The sequence below is a fragment of the Doryrhamphus excisus genome, chromosome 15, assembly GCF_030265055.1.
Source record: "Doryrhamphus excisus isolate RoL2022-K1 chromosome 15, RoL_Dexc_1.0, whole genome shotgun sequence".
In the NCBI taxonomy this organism is placed as follows: Eukaryota; Metazoa; Chordata; class Actinopteri; order Syngnathiformes; family Syngnathidae; genus Doryrhamphus; species Doryrhamphus excisus.
The window spans coordinates 246551-273706 of record NC_080480.1 but is presented as its reverse complement, the minus strand read 5'-3'; the positions used below and the strand labels follow the sequence as shown (position 1 = coordinate 273706).

The 27156-nt window shown below is 50.0% G+C and overlaps 1 protein-coding gene across 2 annotated transcripts; it reads left to right on the top strand.

The window, feature by feature from the left end:
• The first annotated feature begins 1467 nt into the window (after positions 1-1467).
• LOC131103594 (myosin-9-like) lies at positions 1468-26580 on the top strand. Of its 2 annotated transcripts, XM_058049986.1 has the most exons (41): positions 1468-1737; positions 7334-7665; positions 8177-8333; positions 8930-8957; positions 9043-9136; positions 9959-9979; positions 11509-11601; positions 11680-11743; positions 12103-12201; positions 12309-12452; positions 12545-12640; positions 12794-13065; positions 13470-13643; positions 13724-13897; positions 13980-14094; positions 15325-15512; positions 15587-15708; positions 16128-16197; positions 16323-16483; positions 16560-16668; positions 16740-16871; positions 16955-17161; positions 17247-17384; positions 17578-17701; positions 17766-17937; positions 18119-18331; positions 19469-19613; positions 19719-19925; positions 21663-21767; positions 21899-22051; positions 22129-22377; positions 22451-22663; positions 22726-22938; positions 23017-23178; positions 23255-23383; positions 23460-23548; positions 23626-23749; positions 23810-24018; positions 24086-24194; positions 24752-24924; positions 25301-26580. In XM_058049986.1, the coding sequence occupies exons 2-41, from the start codon at positions 7339-7341 to the stop codon at positions 25407-25409; spliced, it is 5883 nt and encodes a 1960-aa protein (XP_057905969.1). In that variant the 5' UTR covers positions 1468-1737; positions 7334-7338; the 3' UTR covers positions 25410-26580. The 2 variants fall into 2 exon arrangements, with proteins under 2 accessions (XP_057905969.1, XP_057905970.1); XM_058049987.1 differs by lacking the exon at positions 9959-9979 and having other exon boundaries at positions 1469-1737.
• The last annotated feature ends 576 nt before the right edge of the window (positions 26581-27156 follow it).

Below are 27156 nucleotides of genomic sequence, written 5' to 3'. Positions count from 1 at the left end.
TCGTCATCTGGTTTGCATTTGGAATAAAAGCCTTTGTGGCCAAACCTTAACTGACTTGGATTCTGGGTTTCAGAAGATGTTTAACAAATACTTGTTTAAGAACGATCTCCGCCATGACTGTAGCCCAGTACTTGCTCCTCCATCCCAGTTAATCATCTCCAACTGATAAGGACTGCCGAGTCATCAATCTTCATTTGACAATGTTCCACTCTTAATGCTTCCCTGCTGGTCGCGGCCTTTCCACTGGCCCCGGGCAGCAGTTTTACCTGGCCAGCAGTTCTACCTGGCCAACAATTCTACCTGGCCAACAGTTCTACCTGGCCAACAGTTCTACTTGTCCCGGTCCACACCCACCAGGGTTATTGATATTTTTGGTTGAGTTCTTTATCAAGTGTGCCTGCTTTGCGTATGGATTTTGTATTATGGACTGGATGACAAGAAGGAAAGCGGACGGCGGTCAGCCTCTGATGTCTGACTGACATTCGGCGTTCGTTAGTCGATGCCCTGCAGCAGTTCCCATGGCGTGTTGACTCGACTCGCCGTGCACGTTGGTTCGCTGTTTGATTGACAGCAGCCTGAGAGTGAAGCACATGACTTCATCACATAATCTGTTGGACTCAATAAAACACAACACAGATACAATATCACTTTCCACAGAACGTCGTCATACGAACCCCCACTCTGCTTTGAAACAGGGCCCCATCTTGGAGGACACGCTGCCTGGGATTACCGTAATGACCCATACGACACTTCAACGCACAGGAATTATTTCTAATACGCAAACGCTAGTTTCTAAATAGCATCGTCACGTCAGCAGTGGCAGCTTGGGTGTTAAAGGGTTGAATGGAATACTTGGGAAATGTTCACGGGAATATATGGAAGGGATATGGAACACTACACCATGTATGTGTGGAAGTGTGGAAGTGTGAATGCTGCTTGGTGGTCCATGCGTGTCCTGGGATTTCACTGGGAGTCAGCTGGGATAGGCTCCAGCACAGCGTGCCCTCATGAGCACAAGCGTATAGAAAGTGAATGGCTTGGCTTAAATGTCCACGGAATGTTTACCAGATCCACGTGTGCTGCTCAGTGACCCCAGACTATTGATTTCTATATTCCTAAAAAATGATAAGCTTAGACGGAGATAATTGACGTATTGGCCTCCAGTTGGCCTCCCCACTACGACGGAGGATTGTAGTCCAAGCAGACGTTGACATGCAGGACAACCTGATGACAATGAATGCTACTTATATGGTCATAACAATCCTTTAGCGTGCACATACCTTTCCTATTATACACCATTTGTCCGAATACCTTCCTCTTCGGCTTTTTCAACTTCAGCTCTTTTTTTTTGCCTGCTCTGTTCGCCCCGCCCACTTAAACGGAACGTGATTGGTCCCGGCAACGGCGACAGCCAATCAGCTGAAGCCATCGGTCAAAGAGGCGGGGATCCAACATGGCCGGTGCCCGCCTCGCCTTGGACCGCACCCCAGTAGGCTACGCGAGTACCGGAGTTAAGTTGGCGAACCAGTGAGCTGCGAGTGGAAGAGGGAGGGCATAAGGAAGTCGGGATAGAAAAAAAGCATCGAAAGAAGCGGACACGGAGAGGGAGAAACCGCCGCTTGTAGTGTAGCTTCAACTCCCTGCGAAACTGCGGCAGTCGACTGGAAAAAGAAAGTTGAAGTCACGTCGACGCCGACTGAGCCATCGTTCCAAAGGCGTCCTGCACCCTCGAAGCAGGTAACCTTCCCTAGCCTATAGGCTTCTTCTCGCTACACGCTCCTCCATGATTCACTCTCTGTGCCCGTCACGACCGGAAGGGGACCAGGAAGCTGGGTCATGCTACTTCTTTGGGCCGCCGACCGGAGTGGCGCCTCATGGAACGTTTTTTCAGAATGACTTTATTCGGCTCTCCGAGTGATGGATCCAACTATTAAAGCATGCCTTGTGATACACACACACGCGTGGAACAGGAAGTCAAGTGTAGCATCTGCGTGGTGGCAGCTGGTGCGGGCTAAAAGCCACAAGGGCAGACACAGGAAGTGATTTGCCCAACTGCGATAGGAGGAAAGCCGGAACTTAAATGTAGCCCACGTACATGTACATGTACATATACATGTATATGTACATGTACATGTACACCGGGCTCTGTCGGTGTGGTTGAACGAGCGTACTGTTATTTATCGAGTGGTTCGTGTGTGGTCAGTCTGCCGGTATGACGTCACCACTCCAGCCTCACCAGCATGCCACCTTCATGTCTGTCTCTCCCTGACGTTGTAAAGCACCTGGTTTTCCTACGCATGCTCAGTAGAGCCTCGGCAGCAGTTAGTCTGATTAATCTTGGTTGTAGATTGCCGCAATGAGGCCACAGGGCATACTGCTGGGTACACCTTTATTTGGGTGCTCTACGTGTAATCCACCTCTCCTATGAGAAACCTGAGTACTAGTAGATCCTGCATCCGTATTGGAATGTCTTGTTTCCTCCTTTCCTCTTGACTGGTTTTCCACCTGCAAGTTGAAGGAGAACATGGCTGCATTGTCCGTTCCTGGTGTGAATTCAGCCTTATCCCCACAAGGTAAACATTTGGCCAGATCAGGACGGGTGGCTCCTGCAGGCAGGCCATCACACTATGGGGGCGGAGCTAGAGAGAACATGCATGGTCTTAAGTAATTATGCAAATGATGTCAAGTGAGAACCAGTCGGACGTGTGATTAGCGTGGTTGTCTGACAGCCCTCGGGCGGCCAAGACAGGAGTTTCCAGGTGTTGAAATCTTCCAAAGCTCCTTTCACTTCCCGTCCACGCCACAGCAACGCCCTTTGACACTCGATTTGGACCTTTCTCCTCCGCTTCGTCAGTATTTGATGACGTTGTGCCTCGCCACTGCTGGGTGCGTTGGCTTCGTGAGAGAGGACAGCGTTGTGTTTGCGTTAGGCATGCAGCCTCACGGCGACGCTTCCCAGCTGTGCTGCACGCTTGATTGACAGTCAGACACGCCATGGAGGTTTATTTTGTGGTACAACGTGCCTGTGGGCTGGGGGGGGGGCGTTGTTGGTCATGAGAAACACGGGTCCTCTCAGCTGATGTCTGCCAACCTGCTGCTTAATGCTGTCGGCTCACCACACCAACGCCTTTGGATGGATGATTATTATTATTATTATTATTATTATTATTATTATTATTATAGGCAGCAGGTATTGTCAGTCGTACTCTTGCTGCAGCTAATGATTATTTGTCTTATAACATTTGTTGAAAGGAAATGTTTGCTGATGTCCGCTTTGGGAAGTTGAAGTTGAAGTACACCCTAAAGACCCAAAGCTTTGCACAACGACTCCAGGCAGCATCACTTTGCTGAATAGGACACTAGCATCAAAACAGGAGTTCAGAACATCATGGAAACGTGTGTTTGGCTGACTTGAAGCAGAATCCTTGAAAGGATTTTGCTGTCGGGATGGATGGATGGATGGATAGATAGATGGATGGATGGTTGGGGGATTAAAGAGTGGCGGCTTTAGTTGACCATTGGACAGAATGTTTACGTTAAGATGGCACATGTTGTATCAGTGGCTAATTTGGCACGGCGTACACCATATGGTATGAGAAATGACGTGCCGGTACATGGGTAAGAATGGAGTTGGTACAGAGGCTGACACAAATGGGTATGGCATGCTGCCGTAGCTTTAAGGACCAGACATGGCGGCCGTCCAACTGCCAGCTTGCAGTTCAAGTGGGTGCTTTGGGGGAATGTGGAAAGTAATGTGGAAAGGGATGTGGAGTTGTCATGCAGGCACTTATTTTCCAGCAATGTCTTCATTTCATACTTTGGTGTGTGTGTGCGTGTGTGTGTGTGCATGCGTGTGTGTGTGTGCATGCGTGTGTGTGTGTGTGTGTGTGTGTGCATGCGTGCGTACGAGTGTGTGCGTGCGCCCAGGAAAATGCTACCTACCCAATCCTGTACTGTAGCAACGATTTCCACCCAAGGCAAAAAGCAGTCGCTGTGCTCGCCCCACATCGCCCCACATCGCCCCACATCGCCCCACGTCCCACCACATCCCATGTCCCTCATGGAGTCCAGAGGGGAGATGTGAAGCAGGAATGAATTCCGCCCGAGTGCCTTTGCAAAGCCTGGCTGGCAGCTTTAATCTGACCGTTGGTAAGCCACCAGACCACGGGGATGAAAGTGGTGAAAAGGTGCTAAGGGGGGTCCTGCAGGGTGGGGGTGGGGGTGTAAAGAGGGAAGAGCAGTTGATGCCCGTTGCAGCGAGCCCAGGGGTATTGACGCTGTATGTCATTGATATTCCTGTCAATGGGGGGGGCGGTCCGACACGCAGGTCCATGTGGCTTAGCTGGAGCACATCCAGAGATGCCAAGGTCTGACGGCGTGGTGTGACCCTGCTGGAGACGCCACCACCCCCGGTTGTTCCAGTAAGTCAGGAAGTCACGGAGGAGGAAAGGAACGGGTCGGATGGGATGCATGGGGTCTCTACTGACCAAGTGGGGCCTCTGGGACTTGTAGATGATCCAGACATCTTTTTCTTCAATATTTATTCAAGGTCGTACATCATTTTTATCCAAGTTTTATTCCGTGATTTAGTCTGGAGGAGATGATGTCATTCAATACACGCTTCGTTTATCCGAGTTGGCAGCTTTGTCGGGTTAGCATGAATGATTTCACGCTTTTAACGGCATAACAGTCATCATCTTCATACTGTAGTTTTTCAGCAGCAGTTTTCCCTGAATGCCGTCTGCCACGTATGGAGCTAATCAGTAACTTTGTTCTGCGTCGCTGCTAATCCCCTGGAATGGCCGTCTGCGGCATGTTCACCCTACTGGCGTCCCAAGCTGGCGGGGCGGCGAGGGCCACCAGTTGAACTTGTGTGGCTTCATGAGCGTCCCGGTGCTGCTCTAACTGGGATTCCGCGTCATCGGGTAAGGTCCATGTCTGTGGTTGTCTGAAGCTGGAGGAAGCGTTCTCCTTCTCCCGGTTGAATGTGGAGCAGCCCTGGTGGTGTTATTTCAGTCTTAAGGCACCCCCTTGGGAGGGGCTTCCAAATGTGTCACTGAATGTGTGTCAAGCTAGTCGAGCAGAAATCAACAAACCTGCAAACGGATCTTGACAAAAGATCAGCCAACAATGTTGCAGGAACCAGTTTGGCAGAGATGGGACCAAAGCAACAACAAAGTTTTAGGTTGTCATAGATATCTGGCTCGTCGGCAATGACGACATAATAGCACTAGGAAATGGCTCCCATACAAAGATTACCCGGACTGTGCTGCAGGTGGGTTAGGGTGAGCAAATCAAGCGGCCCTTTTCTGTGATGGTGGTAAGTTCCCTCAGCATTCTTGTAAACAAACATGGTGCTGCCTTGCCATCTCCTCCGTGCTAAGTGGGGGCCTCAGGATGGGTGTGCCTAGCACCATATCAGAACTGAACCGGTCTGTTTGACCCGAGCAGCCATCAGAGCTACGGCACGTCTGATAATAGGATGGATGAATGGATGGATGGATGGATGGATGGATGGATGGATGGATGGATGGATGGATGGAAGTCAGGGCATGCAAACAGTGGAAGGATGTCTGCAGTAATCAGGTCTGGGACCGGCAGGCGAGGCTGAAGTAGAGACATTTGTGGAATGCGTCTCTCCCTGATGGAGAGGTTAGTATGGCAGGAATGCGACCCTGAAAAGGCTGGATAAACAGCAGAGGCTGGTTGGGGCGGCAGGGCGGTAGGGCGGCAGGGAGTTTAGTCTTCTGGAGAGACGGTCCAACAAGACTTGGACGTGGAGGCAGCGTTGGTCGTGATGGATTTCAGCTGCAGCGTGGGGAGGTTGAAGGGAGGATGAAGGGAGGATGAAGGGAGGATGGGCGAAGGCAGGGGTCATGAGAAGAATGGCTCCTCGCTCTGCTTTCTTTCTCACAGATGGGGGGGGGGTAATGTGCTGGAAAGGCCCGTTCCAAGACAAAACCTCTGGAAGAAACTCAAGGGTCTGACAACTAGCGCTTTATTTCTTTATTTTGGCTAGAGCGCTTGCCGTCTTTCATCCGTGAAGGTTGACTAACGGCAATGGAGTCACGACTAAATGAGCTCCACCTCGGAATGAGTCCTTTCAGCTACAATCTATCGGAATCATCTGTGCTGGGAAGGCTAATGGTAAACCATGTCTGTAGCGTTGCATCATGGTAAACATGCCTTCCGTTGGGAATATGGTGTCTAAACCATCTGGCCCTAATCATCGTTATTGACGTAAATATACTTTGTTGATGATGAATGATGCAACCACGCTGGAAGGCGGGCTTCCTGTTCCTGCGGCGCCCAGAACAGCTAGTGACTGTCGTGACGCTGAGAAAGGACACGCTAGGCTACGTGATCATCCCAAGGGTAACGTCTGGGACGCCCCAGCGTGTGAAAACATTGGCTGGAGACTCTGGGATGCTTCTCTTGTCTCCGTTCTGGTAATGCCTGGTAACACCCTGAAGTGCCTTGCTATGGGAATTGAACCACAGCACTCCCTGTCAAAGCCTTGAAGATGTATGACGTACATATATACTGAATCTAAATCATAGTGTCACACTAGGACCCTTGCCATCGCCATCAAAATGGTTGTCATGGTTACCATCATTTTCCACTGGATGGGCCGATCGCTAAGGAGACCACACCTGACATGTTGGTCTGCTCTGATGGATCACTCTTGCTGTTTGATGGCATTGATGTGGAGATGAAGCACCAACCACAAACTGACATGTAAACATGGACGTCTCAGCCACTGAGCAAGCTAACGTCGTATTCTTTGGTTTGGTCGCTAGTTTCATTTCAGTGTTTTTGCCCTGCAGCGTGAGTCCTCGCTAGTTTTGTGTCCATGTGACCTGACTGGAGCAGGCACTTCCTGTTGTCGGCCGCATGGACGTGACCTTGACATTCTTCAGAGATTGTTTGTGAAAGTTGGAGAGCAGCAAATGTCAGCAAAGCCCCCCTCCCCCACACCGTGTAGTCGGACGCCAAGAATGGGCGGTAACCCAGTAGAGCCCCGCCCCTTCACTTTGGTACTCCATAGTCACAGGTTTATTTTTTCTGCTTCTAATTGTGAATAACGACGTTTTTATGATAACGTTCATAGAAAGTTGTAATGGTGCAGTAGAGCAGCAGAGGGCAGTGTTTCACAAGTCCATAACATTTCCCAGCCTGGAGAGGCTTCAGGGTTTAAAATGGCCGTCTGTGTCCATCGTTCACTTACTTTCACTCTTGGGGAGGTAAGTCATGAAAGCCGTGCATCCTGTACTGTAACTGATGCCTTCTAACCACGACCCCCCCCCCCCCCGTCTGTCTTCCAATCAAACAGCTACCATGTCGGACCCAAACAAGTATCTGTATGCGGACCGGAACCTGATCAACAACCCGCTGGCGCAGGCGGACTGGGCGTCCAAGAAGCTGGTGTGGGTTCCCTCGGAGCGCCTGGGCTTCGAGGCCGGCTCCGTGAAGGAGGAGCGGGGCGACGAGTGCATGGTTGAGCTGGCAGACTCCGGGAAGAAGATCCGCGTGAACAAGGATGACATCCAGAAGATGAACCCGCCCAAGTTCAGCAAGGTGGAAGACATGGCGGAGCTCACCTGCCTGAACGAGGCGTCTGTGCTGCACAACCTGAAGGAGAGATACTACTCCGGTCTCATATATGTGAGTATGCCCTGCCCAGTCCCGTACGGCTGAAACATGACCGATGCTGGACCGTCTAACCAAAGCTTTTCCAAGGGCCTCCGGGCCCCCCCGAGGGGAAGATGCCTGGTGCAGATATGTGGAATAGCAGCCAGAAGAAAATGAAAGCTTGTCGTGCCGCTACTGTCGTTGGTGTTGGACCCGAGCAGACATGATTGTCCCCCCACGGGTTCTTGACTCTATACGGGACTTGACTAACCTGTCAAGCAGCAGTGCTAGCTTACATTGCACCACGTTGACTTTCAGCTTGGGGCTGGGTGGGGCCGACATTACGTAACGGAGGAGTTCACGAGAAGGCTTCTACTCTGCTGAAAGAGACGGGATATCAGACACATGGAAATAACTATCAAGTCATGTGATCATCAATCATTCAGTACCTGATGACCGACATAGAAAAACGTTAGCCATGGTCCCCGAGAGTCGGCCAACTGGAGTTCTTCTTCTGTCTGAAGCGTGTCCTTCTGTTCCTCAGACATACTCTGGCCTCTTCTGTGTGGTCATTAACCCCTACAAGAACCTGCCCATCTACTCGGAGGAGATTGTTGACATGTACAAGGGCAAGAAGAAGCACGAGATGCCACCTCATATCTACGCCATCACCGACATATCCTACAGAAGCATGATGCAGGGTAAGTGGGCGTGGCCTTCAGGCATGTCTAGCAGCTGGCTCCCAGCCTGGGAGGGCACCTCTGGCCTGGCTTGGCACGGGGGGGGGGGGGGTATATAAATATATTCTAAGATATCTCTAAGATATTCCACCAAGGCTGATCTTCTTACCATCCCATTATCATGGGGCAATCATATGACAGCCCCCCCCCCCCCCTGCATTGATGGCGTGTCCTTTACTAAAAGGCAGCAGGAAGCCGGATGTTGACTTCCTGTTTGTGCCCCAGTGTGTTTCCGCTTGTACAGAGCAGGCGAGAGAAGACATGAAACTCTCGAATGTGGAACGTACTTCTACCACAGGGGGGGGGGATAAAATGGATTAGACTTTCTTGTTACATTTTATATATTTATAATATTTTATTTATTTGGTTTTAAGGCAAATCATACATTTTGGTCTTTTACATCTTGGAGCTGTGGGGCCAGCTAGTGGGGACAGGCCAGGGGCCCGCTAGTGGGGCCCCCCAGTGGGGCCCGCCAGTGGGGCCAGGCCTCTCTAAGCCAATGAGCGCTACCCTTTACCAAGACTGCATCATGGCTAATTTGGATGTCTTTTCTGCAGATCGTGAGGACCAGTCCATTCTTTGCACGTAAGGCCCCTCCCTCTGGTGTCCTTCCCCACTTTGCTGTAGCGGCGGTGATCACTTAGCCGTGGATGTGTTTGCTTCCTCATAGAGGAGAGTCTGGTGCTGGGAAGACTGAGAACACCAAGAAGGTCATCCAGTATCTGGCTCACGTGGCCTCCTCTCACAAGAACAAGAAAGATCAGGTCGGTTCAAGCTCCTCGTCCCCTTGTCCCCTTGTCCCCTTGTCCCCTTGTCCCCTTCTCTCCTATCAAGCTGTACTGTTTTATTCCACACCAGGCCTGTTCTCCTGCTGTGTGGATGAAGGAGTTGTGTAACTTGTTCCTCCATCACCACATCATTGCATTCAGGCGTCCTGTTATCACATAGAAACAGCCCAAGACCACCAGGTGTCCCAGTTTAAAACCTAATAGTGTCCACACTGTGGCGGGTTCCTAAATGGTTGAATCCAGACGGGAAGGGATGACCAGTGGAAACGATGGAATACAAGCCGGCCTTTTCACATTTTCCCTCTCTGGAAGCCGTTTTCAGAAATATCCTCTCAGGGCATCAGGAAGGGCGTTAGTGTGGATGAGAAGCTAAACCATGGAGATACGCTGGCCCTCAATGGAGACGTAAAGCTTTGGCATTTCATCTGGACCAGGTCCTCATGTCTAGAACTTCATGTAGAAGTTGTACTAATAGCCTGCGTACTCTAAAAGTACTCTAATACTTATAAAGCATGCTATTTTCCCTTTATAAATCCCACCTCTCGTCCCGACCTGGACACGCCCCCATTTTACCACGAATGAAGTTCCTCGTGGATGCAGCGGCCATATTTAACCAGCCTTGCTCGCATTTGGCTGGCTGCTTCTCGCTCATGGCCGCCATGCAAGCATCCAAACACAGCACTGCTTTAAGACGCATTCAGGCGTCCCGCTGTAGAATGCCCCCCCCCCCCCCCCCATCTCCATCCCGTCCATCATTCCATTTTTGAGGTTGTTGTATTTCTCTTTTCCCATCAACAGAACAGCTTGATCCTGTCACATGTGAGTTAACTCTCTCCTCCCTTTTTATTCATTCTTCTTCCCCACCTGCTTCTGTCATCGCCCCCCCCCCCCCCCCCCCCCCGTCCCCCCCTCGTCCCTTGCCCTGGCTGGAGCACACTGTTGTGGGAATGTGGGACTTCCGTGGTACGGGGGGAGAGCTTAGAGAGGAAGTTTGTTGGCCGATGAGAGGAAGCTCTACGTGTTCTTGTGAAAAATTCAGCCAGACAATTGGAGGATAAGGGGGGGGGCGGGGGCGGGGGCGGGGGCGGGGGGGGGGGCCCTAATTAAGGAAATGACTGCAGTTACTGCCTTTTATGTGCAGAGCTGATAGCTGAACTTTTATCTACATGGCTGAATTCTTCAGGACTTCTATGGCGCCCCCCCCCCCCCATGTCCAAATGTTTCTGCTTTGTGCAGGATTTCCTCTTCTTGCTCTGCGAGTGGCCAACAGCTTCTCAGGCGTGGTGTAAAATGTTGTTTGTCCTAGCGTGTTGTTTGTGTATTTGCTACGCTAGCAGGCAGCAGAAGACCACGGTTCTTTATGGCGCTCCTCCCGTCTAATGTAGAAGCGGTCTTAGGTGTGTTCATGCACCCCCATCTTTAGGCTGGATGGACAGGTCAACGTTTTAAACCCGTATTAGAAATAATAGATATAATAATTAACTTATTTATGGCTCCAGCGTTAAACCAACACAAATGAGTTTGGATTTCTGGGTCCTTGTTCCCTGGTGACGGGTGGGTCAGGGTCTCTGGGTGTTTGTGCTTTGGGGCACTCGTGTGTCTTGGGTGGAAAAGGATTGGGTGTAACGTGTCTCACTCTGTCCTGTCTGGATGTTTCTGCTATTTCCTAATTGTCATTATGTATACGTTATATCCTAATTGTTGGTATGTGTACGTTATATCCTATTTGTCAGTATGTATACGTTATATCCTATTTGTCAGTATGTATACGTTATATCCTAATTGTCATTATGTATACGTTATATCCTATTTGTCATTATGTATACGTTATATCCTATTTGTCGGTATGTATACGTTATATCCTATTTGTCAGTATGTATACGTTATATCCTATTTGTCAGTATGTATACGTTATATCCTATTTGTCAGTATGTATACGTTATATCCTATTTGTCAGTATGTATACGTTATATCCTATTTGTCAGTATGTATACGTTATATCCTATTTGTCAGTATGTATACGTTATATCCTAATTGTCAGTATGTATACGTTATATCCTAATTGTCAGTATGTATACGTTATATCCTAATTGTCAGTATGTATACGTTATATCCTAATTGTCAGTATGTATACGTTATATCCTAATTGTCAGTATGTATACGTTATATCCTAATTGTCCTATTTGCGTACACTACGTCCTAATTGTCTTCAGACCAAAGTGCCTCTAAGTAAGTGTTGATCTGGACTCCATGGTAAGTCTTGGTCATTTGGCTCAACTAGACTGAGCGGTGTGAGGTAGGTACTCGGTGGTGAAACATGGTGTTGACCTTCTCTGTATTGCCACCAGGGGGAGCTGGAGAAGCAGCTTCTGCAGGCCAACCCCATCCTGGAAGCATTTGGGAATGCCAAGACGGTCAAGAATGACAACTCCTCCAGATTTGTACGACTGATTGTTTTATTTATCATGAAGCTCCTTTTATTTAGCCCTTTTTCAAGTATTATTCCCATGTACTTGCAGGGAAAATTCATCAGGATCAACTTTGATGTCAATGGGTACATTGTTGGTGCCAACATTGAAACTTGTATCCTGGCCTCTGTGTGGCTTTGGGGTTGATACGTTTCAGGATGTCACATGTTATTTCATTGGTGCTTGTTAATTATGTCAAATGCCATCTTTTTAGGCGGTTGAGGCAAAAGTATCTACAAGCGGCAAAGGCCGTTTGTATTGATTACCCACATGGTGCTGTCTAAAGAAGGGGGGGTGATCCCGTTCCCATCCCACTTGCATGAAACTTCCCATGCGTCACCAAGCAGCACAATAGCGACAAACACTGAAGGCAGCACGCCGATATCGATATCAGTCCCAATCCGTTCACATCATGGTTCATCATGATCTTTGCTGAAGATGCAACGTGGTCTTCCTTGACCGACTGACTGCTAGATTTGCTGGAAAAGTCCCGTGCCATCCGTCAGGCCAGGGAAGAACGAACATTCCATATTTTCTACTACTTGCTGACAGGAGCTGGAGATAAATTACGTGGTAAGTTTAACAATTAACAATTAATTAACAATTAATGTAAGAAAGACTTCCTGTCCGTTTTGTCTCCTTTCCTCCTGATCCTCCATCGTGTCTTTTCTCTATTTTAGCTGAGCTCCTCCTTGAAAATTACAACAACTACCGCTTCCTGTCCAATGGGAATGTCACAATTCCGGGGCAACAGGACAAGGACCTGTTTGCAGAGACCATGGACGCCATGAGGATCATGAGCATCCCAGAGGAGGAGCAGATAGGTGAGGGAGCCCGTGTCCCGGGATGACTCCCTGCTCCTCCGACCAAAAGGAGCTGTTGTCTCTCACCGTTTACCTTCGGCCTTTTCCTGCAGGCATGTTGAAGGTGGTGGCTTCCGTGTTGCAGCTGGGGAACATGAGCTTCAAGAAGGAGCGTCACACCGACCAGGCCTCCATGCCCGACAACACTGGTAAGTTGGACCCTTGAAGCCTGGATTATACTGGAGACGGGAGCCGTGCTCCTCACCATGCTCCTCACCATGCTCCTCACCATGCTCCTCACCATGCTCCTCACCATGCTCCTCACCATGCTTAAACCTTCTCCTCTCCCACCCATCCTCCAGCCGCCCAGAAGGTCTGCCACCTCATGGGGATGAATGTGACAGATTTAACCCGGGCCATCCTGACACCCAGGATCAAGGTGGGTCGGGACTACGTCCAGAAGGCCCAGACCCAAGAGCAAGCAGAATTTGCAGTGGAGGCCTTGGCCAAAGCCACGTATGAGAGGATGTTCCGCTGGTTAGTCATGAGGATCAACAAAGCTTTGGACAAAACCAAGAGGCAGGGAGCCTCCTTCATTGGCATCCTGGATATCGCCGGTTTTGAGATCTTTGAGGTAAGTCCGAGTCCAGTAATCCCTCGTTGGTTGATTGCGGTCTCGGAGTCGGATTCCGTCTTTACAATCAAAGCCTTTTGTTGGTTCCCGTCATCAAGCGTAGTACTAGTCTCACAGAACTATTAGCACCACCTAGTGACCAGTCCAGAGTCCTACATTCACGTTGTCCATGCACCTTCTTCATTCCTCTACGTGTTTTTTTTAGGCTTGAAACGTCTTGAAACTTAAATATTCACGTCCATAAGATACATCATGCTAAATGGACAAATGCTTGAGAAGCCGTGAAAGTAAAGAAGCTAAATCAGAAGCACCATGACCATGACCACCATGGCCGTGTGCAGGATGGTTGCCAGGATGGTTTACATGCCGCAAGCGGCGTTCCAACGCTTTTGCTTTTCTTCCAGCTGAACTCCTTTGAGCAGTTGTGCATCAACTACACCAACGAGAAGCTGCAGCAGCTCTTCAACCACACCATGTTCATCCTGGAGCAGGAAGAGTACCAGAGGGAGGGCATCGAGTGGAGCTTCATCGACTTCGGTCTTGACTTGCAGCCCTGCATAGACCTGATCGAGAAGCCTGTGAGTAGGGCAACCATGGGAGGTTTTTGTTGGAGCCTTCAGGACCTTGCTCTCCAAATCCCTCTTCTCATCATGCGCAGGCCAGCCCACCGGGCATCCTGGCTCTGCTGGATGAAGAATGCTGGTTCCCCAAGGCTACGGACAAGAGCTTTGTGGAGAAAGTTCTCCAGGAGCAGGGCACCCACCCCAAGTTCTTCAAGCCCAAGAAACTGAAGGACGAAGCAGACTTCTGTATTATCCATTACGCCGGCAAGGTGGGCGGGCGTCGCTGTTGGTCAAGGTGCCAAACCCAAAGCGGTAGATGATCTGACAGGTCTGTCTCTTGGTTCTCATCAGGTGGACTACAAAGCGGACGAGTGGCTGATGAAGAACATGGACCCTTTGAACGACAACGTGGCCTCGCTGCTCAACCAGTCCACTGACAAGTTTGTCTCTGAGCTTTGGAAGGACGGTGAGTCTGGAGAACCACCTGGGAACCTTTGGACAGGAACCCTCCGGTCTTCTGCCCATGGCAGCCATATTTAGCCTTAAATAGGCTCCCTTTAAAACCAAGAGGAACCCGTCTGTCCACCAACGTGAGATGATGGCCGCTTTGTCGGCTTGTTGTAGTCCGTTACCGTCCTGATCGCTAAGCAGCCTGAAGCTACGGCAGCAGCGGAATAAGAGCTTCATAATGTCGGTGTAGGCTGACGGAACATGCCATTATTTCTTGTATGAAAACTTTATTGCAACTCGTCAAGACACAAAAGCTAGTCTAGAAGATGATGAGATAAGATATGAAAGTCACCTGTTCTCCTGATGTCCAACGTACCATCAAAGCTTCGTCTGTTAACCACGTGAGGCGCCCGACCCTCAGTTGGCTCACGCGTGGGGGGGGTAGTTTCTCCATTTCACACTGCTTTCTCTCTCTCTCTACCGTCTGGTTCTCTACCTCTGTGTTCACCCTTTCTTCAAACCCCATTCATGTCCTCCTCGTTGGCCCCGTGGTGCGTGCATACGTTTGATGCCTCAGAGGTACAGAAAACTCAGAGAGCCTATTTTTATCAGCGTTTTCCTATTCTCCACTCGGACTCAGGTGACAAGTTTCTTCTTCCCGATCTTATTAGCGTTATTGTTGCCCCGTTTCTCCTCCGTGACCACGCCCACCTGACAAGTAACCGTCCTGCAATGTCCAGGCTGCTGTGTGCTTGACGCCGGCCGTTGCTCCGTCATTGAAGTCTCCCTCTCCCTCTCCCATGTAATAGCCTTGTGGGCCTCCTGGTGGTGGTCTTGGGTACTGCAGAAATGGGTACATACCGCATGCTCTTGTGTTGGGTCATCACAAAACTTCCACGTTTGCAACGCACTCAGACATTTAGCACACCACTGTGTGAGCGGTTGACATTCACCCCTGCACTGACCCCCCCCCCCCCTCCCCTCCCCCCGTGGTTGAAATCCTTTTACACGTCACTGGCTTTGGTTTTGCTGCATCCCGTCTACTGTGTGCTGTCCATCATCTCCTATCATCTCCCTTATCTCCTATCACCTCGCTATGCAATCCTTTCTCCTGGTGCTTGTCCATCCAGAGGAAGTGGCGTGTCATCAGTCGTGTATTTGGTTGCCGTTTCCCTGTTGATGTTTACCTTCAAGGGAGCCATTTTGGAGTCCTTCATTCAAGCTCTTCTTCTCTTTCTCCGCTCAGTGGACCGCATCGTCGGTCTGGATAAGGTTTCCGGCATGTCCGAGATGCCGGGGGCTTTTAAGACCCGCAAGGGCATGTTCCGCACCGTGGGCCAGCTCTACAAAGAGCAACTTTCCAAGCTCATGGCCACGCTGAGGAACACAAACCCAAACTTTGTCCGCTGCATCATCCCCAACCATGAGAAGAAGGTACGAGAGGAGCTCCTGCTGGCGTCTCAATGGATCTCACACTCTGCTGACTTTGCCTTTTGGACCACCCCCAGGCAGGGAAACTGGACCCCCACCTGGTTCTGGACCAGCTCAGATGTAATGGAGTTCTGGAGGGGATCCGCATCTGCAGACAGGGCTTCCCCAACCGCATCGTCTTCCAGGAGTTCAGACAGAGGTAACCAAACGTCTGCTGGCTTGCACCTCAACACTAGGGCTTGGTAGGCAGGTTAGGTTGGAGCCGAAATGCCCGATTCACGTGGAAATCGTTCAGCTACGAATTAGTGACCACGGTATTCCCGAGTCTCTAAGGGATACAAGTAGAAGACCAAAATACCAAAACACAGCTAGAACCGAAGGTCATGGTGGGCAGCCACAAAGGTTGGTTCCTCAACACCCGCCTGGTCTGCTAAATCAACTTCACGTAAATACATATTTGCTTCCATCTACACGTTCCTACTTAGGAACCGTGGGAAGCAGCCAAGTCGACATTGAGGCAAAACACAGCTCCACACTACTAAGCGAGCACAGGCACCAACATCAGACGGCGGCCATATTGTGTCGACACTACCGATATGTTGTGTGCTCCACTCTTAGGTACGAGATCCTGACCCCCAACGCCATCCCCAAGGGCTTCATGGACGGCAAGCAGGCCTGCGTGCTGATGGTAAGACCTGACCCCCCATCCTGGACCACATGACTCACACTTCTGCTGCCAGGCTGACTGCTGTGTGTGTGTGTGTGTGTGTGTGTGTGTGTGTGTGCGTGCGTACGTACGTGCGTGTCTTGCAGATCAAAAGTCTGGAGCTGGATCCCAACCTTTACCGTATCGGCCAAAGTAAAGTTTTCTTCAGAGCAGGAGTTCTTGCTCACCTGGAGGAGGAGCGGGACATGAAGATCACAGACATCATCATTACTTTCCAGGCTTGGTGCAGAGGCTATTTGGCCCGCAGGTAAGACCCCCCTGCCCCCCCGCCCCCCAGTCCACATGCTGGTATAGAGTGTGTAACTTCCTGTCTGTCTCGGCAGGGCCTTCGCCAAGCGGCAGCAGCAGCTGACTGCCATGAAGGTGATCCAGAGGAACTGTGCTGCTTATCTCAAACTCCGAAACTGGCAGTGGTGGAGGCTGTTCACCAAGGTAACCCACCGTCCTGCTTTTCTTCACCGCTTTGGATACCTGGGCATTGATGTGACGGATGGAACCCTCAGGTGAAGCCGCTGCTGCAAGTCAGCAGACAGGAGGAGGAGATGCAAGCCAAGGATGAAGAGCTCAGCAAAGTCAAGGAGAAACAGTTGTACACTCAAAAGCAGCTCCAGGACCTGGAGGACCAACACCACCAGGTGAAACCAAAGACTGGGATTGTTGAGGGTGTTGTCTTGGCGAGCTACGGAGCAAGCATGGCTCACCTTCTGCTTCTGTGCAGCTGAATGCCGAGAAGCTGGCCCTGCAAGAGCAGCTTCAGGCTGAAACGGAGCTCTGCGCCGAGGCTGAGGAGATGAGATCTCGTCTGGCTGCCAAGAAGCAGGAACTGGAGGAGATTCTCCACGACCTGGAAGCCCGCGTGGAGGAGGAGGAAGAGCGTGCTTCTCAGCTGACGTCGGAGAGGAAGAGGTTGCAGCAGAATATCACCGTGAGTTCCTCTCAGCCGGCCCTCGGTGACTTTGCGCTCTGTGCCGCTGATGTCACTGTCATGCTCCTCCGTGATCTCCGTGCAGGACCTGGAGCAACAGCTGGATGAGGAGGAGGCGGCTCGGCAAAAGCTGCAACTGGACAAGGTCACCATGGAGGCCAAAATGAAGAAGTTTGAAGAGGATGTCATGGTTCTAGAAGATCATAACATCAAGCTGAACAAGGTTGGGATATGGAAAGTCGTATTCAAATGATTCTTCAATTCAATTTATGAATTTTATTTTATTTTATTTCGATATTCCTTTCCATCATACGGCATCAACGTAACTCATGGAATGGAAACCAACCATGGAGTGTATTTCATCATATGTTAGCCAGGAAGGAATATGCTCAGCATGTACCCCGTTCCTTGTTCAGGAGAAGAAGATGCTTGAGGACCGAGTGTCTGAGTTCACCACCAACCTTACAGAAGAGGAAGAGAAATCAAAGAGCCTGCAGAAGCTGAAGACCAAGCATGAGGCCATGATCACCGACCTGGAGGGTACGAAGGGACGACCCTTTCCTTTTTGTTCTTCTCACCAAACTCCGTTTTTACACTCTCTCAGACCGACTGCGCCGGGAGGAGAAGCAGCGCCAGGAGCTGGAGAAGAACCGACGCAAGCTAGACGGGGACCTCACTGAAATACACGACCAAATTGCTGATCTGCAGGCCCAGGTCAAAGAGCTCCGTGCCCAGCTGGCCAAAAAGGAGGAAGAACTTCAGGCTGCTCTGCTGAGGTGCGTTTGATCGCCTCTCGATGACCGCATGATGACCACCACATGATACCACCACATGATGACCACCACATGATACCACCACATGATACCGCCACACGGCGACCGCCACACGGCGACCGCCACACGACGACCGCCACACGACGACACAAACGCATTCATGCCGTGTCCCTCCATCTGTTAGAATCGAGGATGAAGCAGCACAAAAGAATCTGGCCCATAAAAAGATCAGAGAGATGGAAGCGCAGATCTCGGATCTGCAGGACGATTTGGAGATTGAGCGCCAGTCCAGGTCCAAAGCCGAGAAACACCGCCGGGACCTGGGAGAAGAGCTGGAGGCCCTCAAGACGGAGCTGGAGGACACGATAGACTCCACGGCTGCACAGCAAGAACTCAGGTAGGCCGACCCCCAAAGCATAGCCTTTACATGTAGTAAATGTAAACATGCATAAGTATGCTAATAGATGCTAATAAGTCATAACACAAAGCATAGCCTTTACATGTAGTAAATGTAAACATACATAAGTATGCTAATAGATGCTAATAAGTCATAACACAAAGCATAGCCTTTACATGTAGTAAATGTAAACATACATAAGTATGCTAATAGATGCTAATAAGTCATAACACAAAGCATAGCCTTTACATGTAGTAAATGTAAACATACATAAGTATGCTAATAGATGCTAATAAGTCATAACACAAAGCATAGCCTTTACATGTAGTAAATGTAAACATGCATAAGGGCATGCTAATAGATGCTAATAAGTCATAACACAAAGCATAGCCTTTACATGTAGTAAATGTAAACATGCATAAGGGTATGCTAATAGATGCTAATAAGTCATAACACAAAGCATAGCCTTTACATGTAGTAAATGTAAACATGCATAAGGGTATGCTAATAGATGCTAATAAGTCATAACACAAAGCATAGCCTTTACATGTAGTAAATGTAAACATACATAAGGGTATGCTAATAGATGCTAATAAGTCATAACAATATGTAGTAAATGTAAACATACATAAGGGTATGCTAATAGATGCTAATAAGTCATAACAATATGTAGTAAATGTAAACATACATAAGGGTATGCTAATAGATGCTAATAAGTCATAACAATATGTAGTAAATGTAAACATACATAAGGGTATGCTAATAGATGCTAATAAGTCATAACAATATGTAGTAAATGTAAACATACATAAGGGTATGCTAATAGATGCTAATAAGTCATAACAATATGTAGTAAATTTAAACATACATAAGGGTATGCTAATAGATGCTAATAAGTCATAACAATATGTAGTAAATGTAAACATACATAAGGGCATGCTAATAGATGCTAATAAGTCATAACAATATGTAGTAAATGTAAACATACATAAGGGTATGCTAATAGATGCTAATAAGTCATAACACATGACCATTACCATGAAAGCATTATTTGTAATGGCTAGTCGAGCAAAGGTCCTAAAAGTGGCGGCCTATTCCGGCATCGAACACGAGGTGAGCTGTGTTGTCGCTCCTCAGAGCCAAGCGGGAGACGGAGGTGGCACATTTGAAGAAGTCCCTGGAAGACGAGGCCAGAGTCCACGAGCAGCAGATGGTGGACATTCGACAAAAGCACAACCAAGCCTTCGACGAGTTGAACGAGCAGCTGGAGCAGGCCAAGCGGGTATTGATTGATTGATTGATTGATTGATGGATTGATTTGGAATTCTCCATAAACGGTCGGCCCTTGAAGGCTTCATGAACTTCTTGTGTGGGAATGAATGTGCAGAACAAAGTGTCGATGGAGAAGGCAAAGCAGGCTCTGGAATCGGAGAAGAACGAGCTGACCATCGAGCTCCAGGGCTTGATGCAGGGAAAAGGAGATTCGGAACATCGCAGGAAGAAGGCCGAAGCTCAAGTCCAGGAATTGCTGCTCAAACATTCCGAGAGCGAGCGTCAGAGGTTGGAGCTAACTGACAAAGTTGGAAAAATGCAGGTAGGCATGACTTTCTGGGGGGGGGGGGGCATGACTGTACCGTGTGGAGTACTTAGATACGTGACTGTACCGCGTGGAGTACTTTGATACGTGACTGTACCGTGTGGAGTACTTAGATACGTGACTGTACCGCGTGGAGTACTTTGATACGTGACTGTACCGTGTGGAGTACTTAGATACGTGACTGTACCGCGTGGAGTACTTTGATACGTGACTGTACCGCGTGGAGTACTTTGATACGTGACTGTACCGTGTGGAGTACTTAGATACGTGACTGTACCACGTGGAGTACTTTGATACGTGACTGTACCGCGTGGAGTACTTTGATACGTGACTGTACCGCGTGGAGTACTTTGATACGTGACTGTACCGCGTGGAGTACTTTGATACGTGACCGTACGGCGTGGAGTACTTTGATACGTGACCGGACCGCGTGGAGTACTTTGATACGTGACCCTACCGCGTGGAGTACTTTGATACGTGACTGTACCGCGTGGAGTACTTTGATACGTGACTGTACCGCGTGGAGTACTTTGATACGTGACTGTACCGCGTGGAGTACTTTGATACGTGACTGTTCCGCGTGGAGTACTTTGATACGTGGCGGTACCGCGTGGAGTACTTTGATACGTGACTGTACCGCGTGGAGTACTTTGATACGTGACTGTACGGAGTGGAGTACTTTGATACGTGACCGTACCGCGTGGAGTACTTTGATACGTGACCGTACCGCGTGGAGTACTTTGATACGTGACTGTACGGCGTGGAGTACTTTGATACGTGACTGTACGGCGTGGAGTACTTTGATACGTGACCGTACCGCGTGGAGTACTTTGATACGTGACCGTACCGCGTGGAGTACTTTGATACGTGACCGTACCGCGTGGAGTACTTTGATACGTGACTGTACCGCGTGGAGTACTTTGATACGTGACTGTACCGCGTGGAGTACTTTGATACGTGACTGTACCGCGTGGAGTACTTTGATACGTGACTGTACCGCGTGGAGTACTTTGATACGTGACTGTACCGCGTGGAGTACTTTGATACGTGACTGTACCGCGTGGAGTACTTTGATACGTGGCGGTACCGCGTGGAGTACTTTGATACGTGGCGGTACCGCGTGGAGTACTTTGTTACGTGACTGTACCGCGTGGAGTACTTTGTTACGTGACTGTACCGCGTGGAGTACTTTGATACGTGACGGTACCGCGTGGAGTACTTTGATACGTGACGGTACCGCGTGGAGTACTTTGATACGTGACGGTACCGCGTGGAGTACTTTGATACGTGACGGTACCGCGTGGAGTACTTTGATACGTGACTGTACGGCGTGGAGTACTTTGATACGTGACCGTACCACGTGGAGTACTTTGATACGTGACCGTACCGCGTGGAGTACTTTGATACGTGACCGTACCGCGTGGAGTACTTTGATACGTGACCGTACCGCGTGGAGTACTTTGATACGTGACCGTACCGCGTGGAGTACTTTGATACGTGACCGTACCGCGTGGAGTACTTTGTTACGTGACTGTACCGCGTGGAGTACTTTGTTACGTGACTGTACCGCGTGGAGTACTTTGATACGTGACTGTACCGCGTGGAGTACTTTGATACGTGACGGTACCGCGTGGAGTACTTTGATACGTGACCGGACCGCGTGGAGTACTTTGATACGTGACTGTACGGCGTGGAGTACTTTGATCCATCAAGACTTGGCGTTCCCGTCCACAGGCTGAACTGGAGAACGTGACTGGTCTGCTCAATGAAGTGGAGGGCAAGTCCATCAAGGCCACCAAAGACCACTCTGTACTGGAGTCTCAGCTGCAGGATGTGCAGGTACGCAGTACGCAGTACATAGTACACAGTACACAGTACAGCTGAGATGAATACGAACGCTAGGATGGTCCAGCCGGGCACACACGTTGTTCATTGGCCCACGTTGTTGTCTTCAACGCCTTGTCTCACAGGAAGTGCTTCAGGAAGAGACGCGTCAAAAACTGTCGGTGGCCTCGCGTCTGCGGCAGATGGAGGACGAGCAGAACAGCTTGAGAGAACAACTGGAGGAGGAAGAAGAAGCCAAAAGAAACGTGGAGAAGCAGCTTCAACTGGCGCAGTCTCAGGTGGAGGAGCACCCCAAGTTTTGGTCCCAGCTGGGAAGGGCAGATGTTTAGGAACTGGTCTGTGGTCTCGCCATCAGCTTGCAGACTTCAAGAAGAAGGTCGAGCAGGATTCCTGCTACTTGGAGAGTGCCGAAGAGGGAAAGAAGAGGGTGCAAAGGGAGCTGGAGGCAACACACCAGCGTCTGGAGGAGAAATGCTCCGCCTACGACAAAATGGAAAAGACCAAGACGCGTCTCCAGCAGGAGTTGGACGACATGGTGATCGATCAGGACCAACTCCGGCAAACCGTCTCCAACCTGGAGAAGAAGCAGAAGAAGTTCGACCAGGTGAGGCCCCCTCAAACTATTGGAAAGGTCAGTCAGATGCCACCTCAACCTTCTGGTCCTGTTCGCTCTCCAGATGCTGGCAGAGGAGAAGAACATATCTGGACGCTACGCAGAGGAGCGAGATCGAGCTGAAGCTGAGGCCCGTGAGAAGGAGACTCGGGCGTTGTCTCTGACTCGTGAGCTGGAATCTCTGATGGATCTGAAGGACGAGGTGGACCGCAACAACAAACTTCTGCGGGCAGAAATGGAGGATCTGGTGTCCTCCAAGGATGACGTCGGCAAGAACGTAGGTTTTACCTTCATTGGTCTTGTTGGGGGCATCTTCTCTGGAAGCATCATGTCCTGCAGGTGCACGAGCTGGAGAAGTCCAAGCGTGCGATGGAGCAGCAGCTGGAGGAGATGAAGACTCAGCTGGAGGAACTGGAGGATGAGCTTCAGGCCACGGAGGACGCCAAGCTGCGTCTGGAGGTCAACCTGCAGGCCATGAAGGCTCAGTATGAGCGGGATTTGGCAGGACGTGACGAGATGGGCGAGGAGAAGAAGAGGTCCCTGGTCAAGCAGGTGAAGAAACCCTCAGATGGACCATTTCGCTCCAAACGATGAAGGTCTGCTTGCTTGACACGCGAGCCCTGCCTCCAGGTCCGTGAGATGGAAATGGAGCTGGAGGACGAGCGCAAGCAGCGTTCTGCGGCCGTTGCTTCACGGAAGAAGCTGGAGCTGGACTTGAAGGAACTCGAGGCGGGCATCGACATGGCCAACAAGAACCGTGAGGAAGCCCTCAAACAGCTGAAGAAGCTTCAGGTGAGTCTGATGTTGATGAAAGCACCTCATATTTAGTTCTTTTGACGACGTTTGGTATCTTCTGTACGCCCTTCAGGCCCAGATGAAGGAGCTTATCCGGGAACTGGATGACACCCGCATGTCCAGGGAGGACATACTAGCCCAGAGTAAGGAGAACGAGAAGAAGTTGAAGGGCATGGAGGCCGATATGCTCCAGATGCAGGAGGTCTGCTTCATTCTGTGAAGTCCATCTTCATACGAGACGCTAGGACGCTGAAGGTCTGCTTGTTCATCCTGGGCAGGAGGTGGCGGCCGCAGAACGAGCCAAGCGCCAGGCTCAGCAGGAGAGGGACGAGCTGCAGGACGAGATGAACAACCAGTCCTCCAAGAAGTACGCCTGGTCGCCTGAACCTGCTCCGCGTCTCCTCTCTGCTCCTCTCACCTTTCCTCGCTTTCCTTTCTCCTCAGCGCTCAGATCGCAGAGGAGAGGAGGCGCCTGGAGGCACGCATCGCTCAGCTGGAGGAGGAGCTGGAGGAGGAGCAGTGCAACACGGAGCTGGTCAACGACCGGCTGAAGAAGGCCATGCTGCAGGTGCGTCTGGTTAGCTTGTAGCACGGTTAGCATGCGGTGTGACGGCATGGCCTCCTGCAGTCGGAGCAGATGAACGTGGAGCTGGCTGCCGAACGCAGTTCCTCGCAGCGCGTGGAAGGTTCTCGCGCCCAGCTGGAGCGTCAGAACAAGGAGCTGAAGCTCAAGTTGCAGGAGCTTGAGGCGACGGTGAAGTCCAAGTACAAGGCCAACATGGCCGCCCTGGAGGCCAAGCTGGCTCAGATGGAGGAGCAGCTGGACATGGAGACCAGGTGAAGCCCTGCTGGTGGCAAGGAGGTGAAGGACTCCAGTCTAACCGCAGTTCTGCTCCTCATTCAGGGAGCGGCAAAGCGCCACCAAGCTGGTGAGGCGAACGGAGAAAAAACTGAAGGAGGTGGTTCTTCAGGTGGAGGACGAGAGACGCAACACGGAGCAGTACAAAGACCAGGTCTGTGGGGGGGGGTCACTGTTGTCCAGATCACGCTCTGTAGGCCACAGACCCATGGTTGCTGATCTTCATGCATTTCATCCTCCAATACGCTTTGCTGCTCTTCGGGTCCACATGTTGGTCCAGGTCCAAGTCCAGGTCCAGTTCACTGGCTGCACCTTGTATTACGGTCCAAAGCATACCAGTACTGGCTGGGGCAACATGGAGCCAAATGGTTCCTATCGGCTACTTTTGGCATCGACGTTATTTATTACTCAGGTTTCACATCAACATTTGCAATAAAATGGTGGCCTTCCAGCTGCGATGACGCTTTTCTTGAGCGTTGTGGTTCCTCACCGAGTCAACGTCACGCTCAACCCCGATGAAGAGCTAGGAAAGTGGGGGGGCTGCTTTCTCCCTTAGGCTACCGTAGAGGGTCTGCAGCGCGTCCACTTATCCAACGTCTAGTCTAGAAAAAGTCCATGACCATGAAAGCGGCCTAAATTGTCCAGATGCTACGGTTTGGGATGCACTCATGCTTTGGTCCCCCCCCCATCGCCCCCATCGTGTCTTCCCAGGCCGACAAGTTGAACTCCCGCATGAAGCAGCTGAAGCGCCAGCTGGAGGAGGCGGAGGAAGAAGCCCAGCGGGCCAACGCCTACCGAAGGAAACTGCAGAGGGAGCTGGAGGACGCCACGGAGTCTGCAGACGCCATGAACCGAGAAGTCAGCAGCCTGAAGAGCAAGCTGAGGTGAGCCGAGGGACGACCCTCATCTTGGTCTGGGGGCGGGAACCTTTTTGGCGAAGACGTACAGACATGTCAGAGCCATGTTTTATTTTTGTTTACGTTAAATGCGCTTAAAGGCATACTTTTGTAAGCAAGCAACCATTTTTAGATATAATAACATTATGAACCAGTCATGTGACTTGTCGCCATCTTCCCGGCCTCCCGCACGGCGGTCGAAGATGGATGGATGGATGTAAAAGTATTCAAAGGTTTTTAAGACTGTGATTTCTGTCATGTTTGCCTTTAAAATGTACGAGATAAACGTGTTGGTCATCAAGGAGCCGCAGGTTGGACAGCAATCCAACGGAACTGATGCGTGGCCTTTTTGCCGCTTTTGTAGACGTGGCGAGGTCCCTTTCACCATGCGTCGCATCGTGACCCGCACTGGCGGGGAAAGTGACGAGGACGCCGAGGCCAAGAGCGAGACGCCCGAGCCCAAGCCCGAATAAAGAGACCCACCGACACCCCAGCCCCACCACATACTCGGGGGGCCGGGGGGGGGCAACGCAACCATGACAATCTATGCATTCAAAGAAAAAAGTGGGGGGGGGAGAAAATATTTTTCTAAGGAGACATTCCAGCTATGAAACAATCCCTAATGTAGGATTTATTTTTCTAATTGAAGAACGACTAAACGGGGAAAGAAGTACGCTCACATGAAGACTGATTACTGGAAGGGGACCAAAGTAATATCTCCAATAAAAAAATGTATTTTAGGTTTTTGCTACGTGTTTATGACGGCTCTTGCTTCCGCGCTTGCCTTACATTGAAGGTTTATGTAGTCCAACGTATGGATCCACACGCCACTCTGCTTTTCAGTTGGATATATACAGTAGAGTAGACGCTTCATGGAAGTGGGAAAGACCACAAACGCTGAAGGCACCTGATCGTGACTGTGCTCAAATTTAGGAATTTTGCACTGATTTAGTGAACGGCTTAGCCGAGACGTTTGGATCCGCATGGAAAATCATATGTGGTAGGAGCATCACTGCACACGCCTTTTAATGCGGCGACACCAAACTAGGCGGTGTTGCTGACTATGCTGTTCCCTGCACAGTTCCTGTACCATTCCAGTTGCTTCCTGTCTTGTTCAGGGCTCCTGTGGGGGGGTGATGGTGTAGTTATTCTAAGGCCACAAACACTGTATTCTCAGGGCACAGCTTATTGAAGGAGGAGGGGCTTATTGAAGGAGGAGGAGCTTATTGAAGGAGGAGGAGCTTATTGAAGGAGGAGGAGCTTATTGAAGGAGTTCTCCTATAGTGTACTTGCATCCAAGGACATGCTGTATTTGTCAGAAAAGGTTCAGCCTAGACACGACGATACTGTACGTTTTACCACGTCAACCACTTTATGCAGGAAGACATCAACCCCCAACCCTTCACGTGCTGTGCTCAAGGGCGGCTTTGGGCTGGCACTGCTGGGAAGTGAGAGGATGAATGTGTTTGAACCAGTCACTGTTCTCTAGTCCACCAATTACTCTTTGGCACTTAAAAGCCAACGGCATCCAAAAAAAGCATCTGAGTTGTGTCATGTTTAGCTGCACGTCAATAATGGAAGCCATGTTGTGACAATGTTGCTATGTGATCTGATATTCCAAATAAAGACGCTTTCCAAATGGTAGCTGAGCTGTGTTGTTTACTTCAGAGCTTCAACGAAACAAGTGGTGGGCAAAACCGTTCATTTCAGTGAACCGGATCATTCCGTTTCAGTCAGTAAAAAGATCCGGTCATTTCGGTCAGTTGCTCGTTAGCCTGTGATCTCCCCCGGTGCATTAATGGTGTGTCGGTCATGAACGAACTCGTTCACAAAAAAGAATGAGTTCTTTTGACCCGTTCGTTCATGACTGACACACCACGAATTGATACCGCTCTTCCAGCAACACTATATTTGACTCGATCCTCCTATTCCGAACAAGTTAGAACCGGTTTAGCCTGGACCCCCTCATTTAGGTCAGGAAGATATTCGTGGATTATATATCAATGAAAAGATAAGAGGACGTGGTGTTTCTTTAACTAATTCGATTTTTGTGCATCCCAACTATGTCATTTGCTACAGTCGCCGTCAGTGAATACGGCAGGTGGCCTAAATAGTATTTTTATGGTATGCTTATACATTTACGTACTGTTTCACAGATTGTAATTTTCTTTTTCAGTTTTCGGTCAAATGTCTGCTAGCATACGAACTTTACATCCTCAA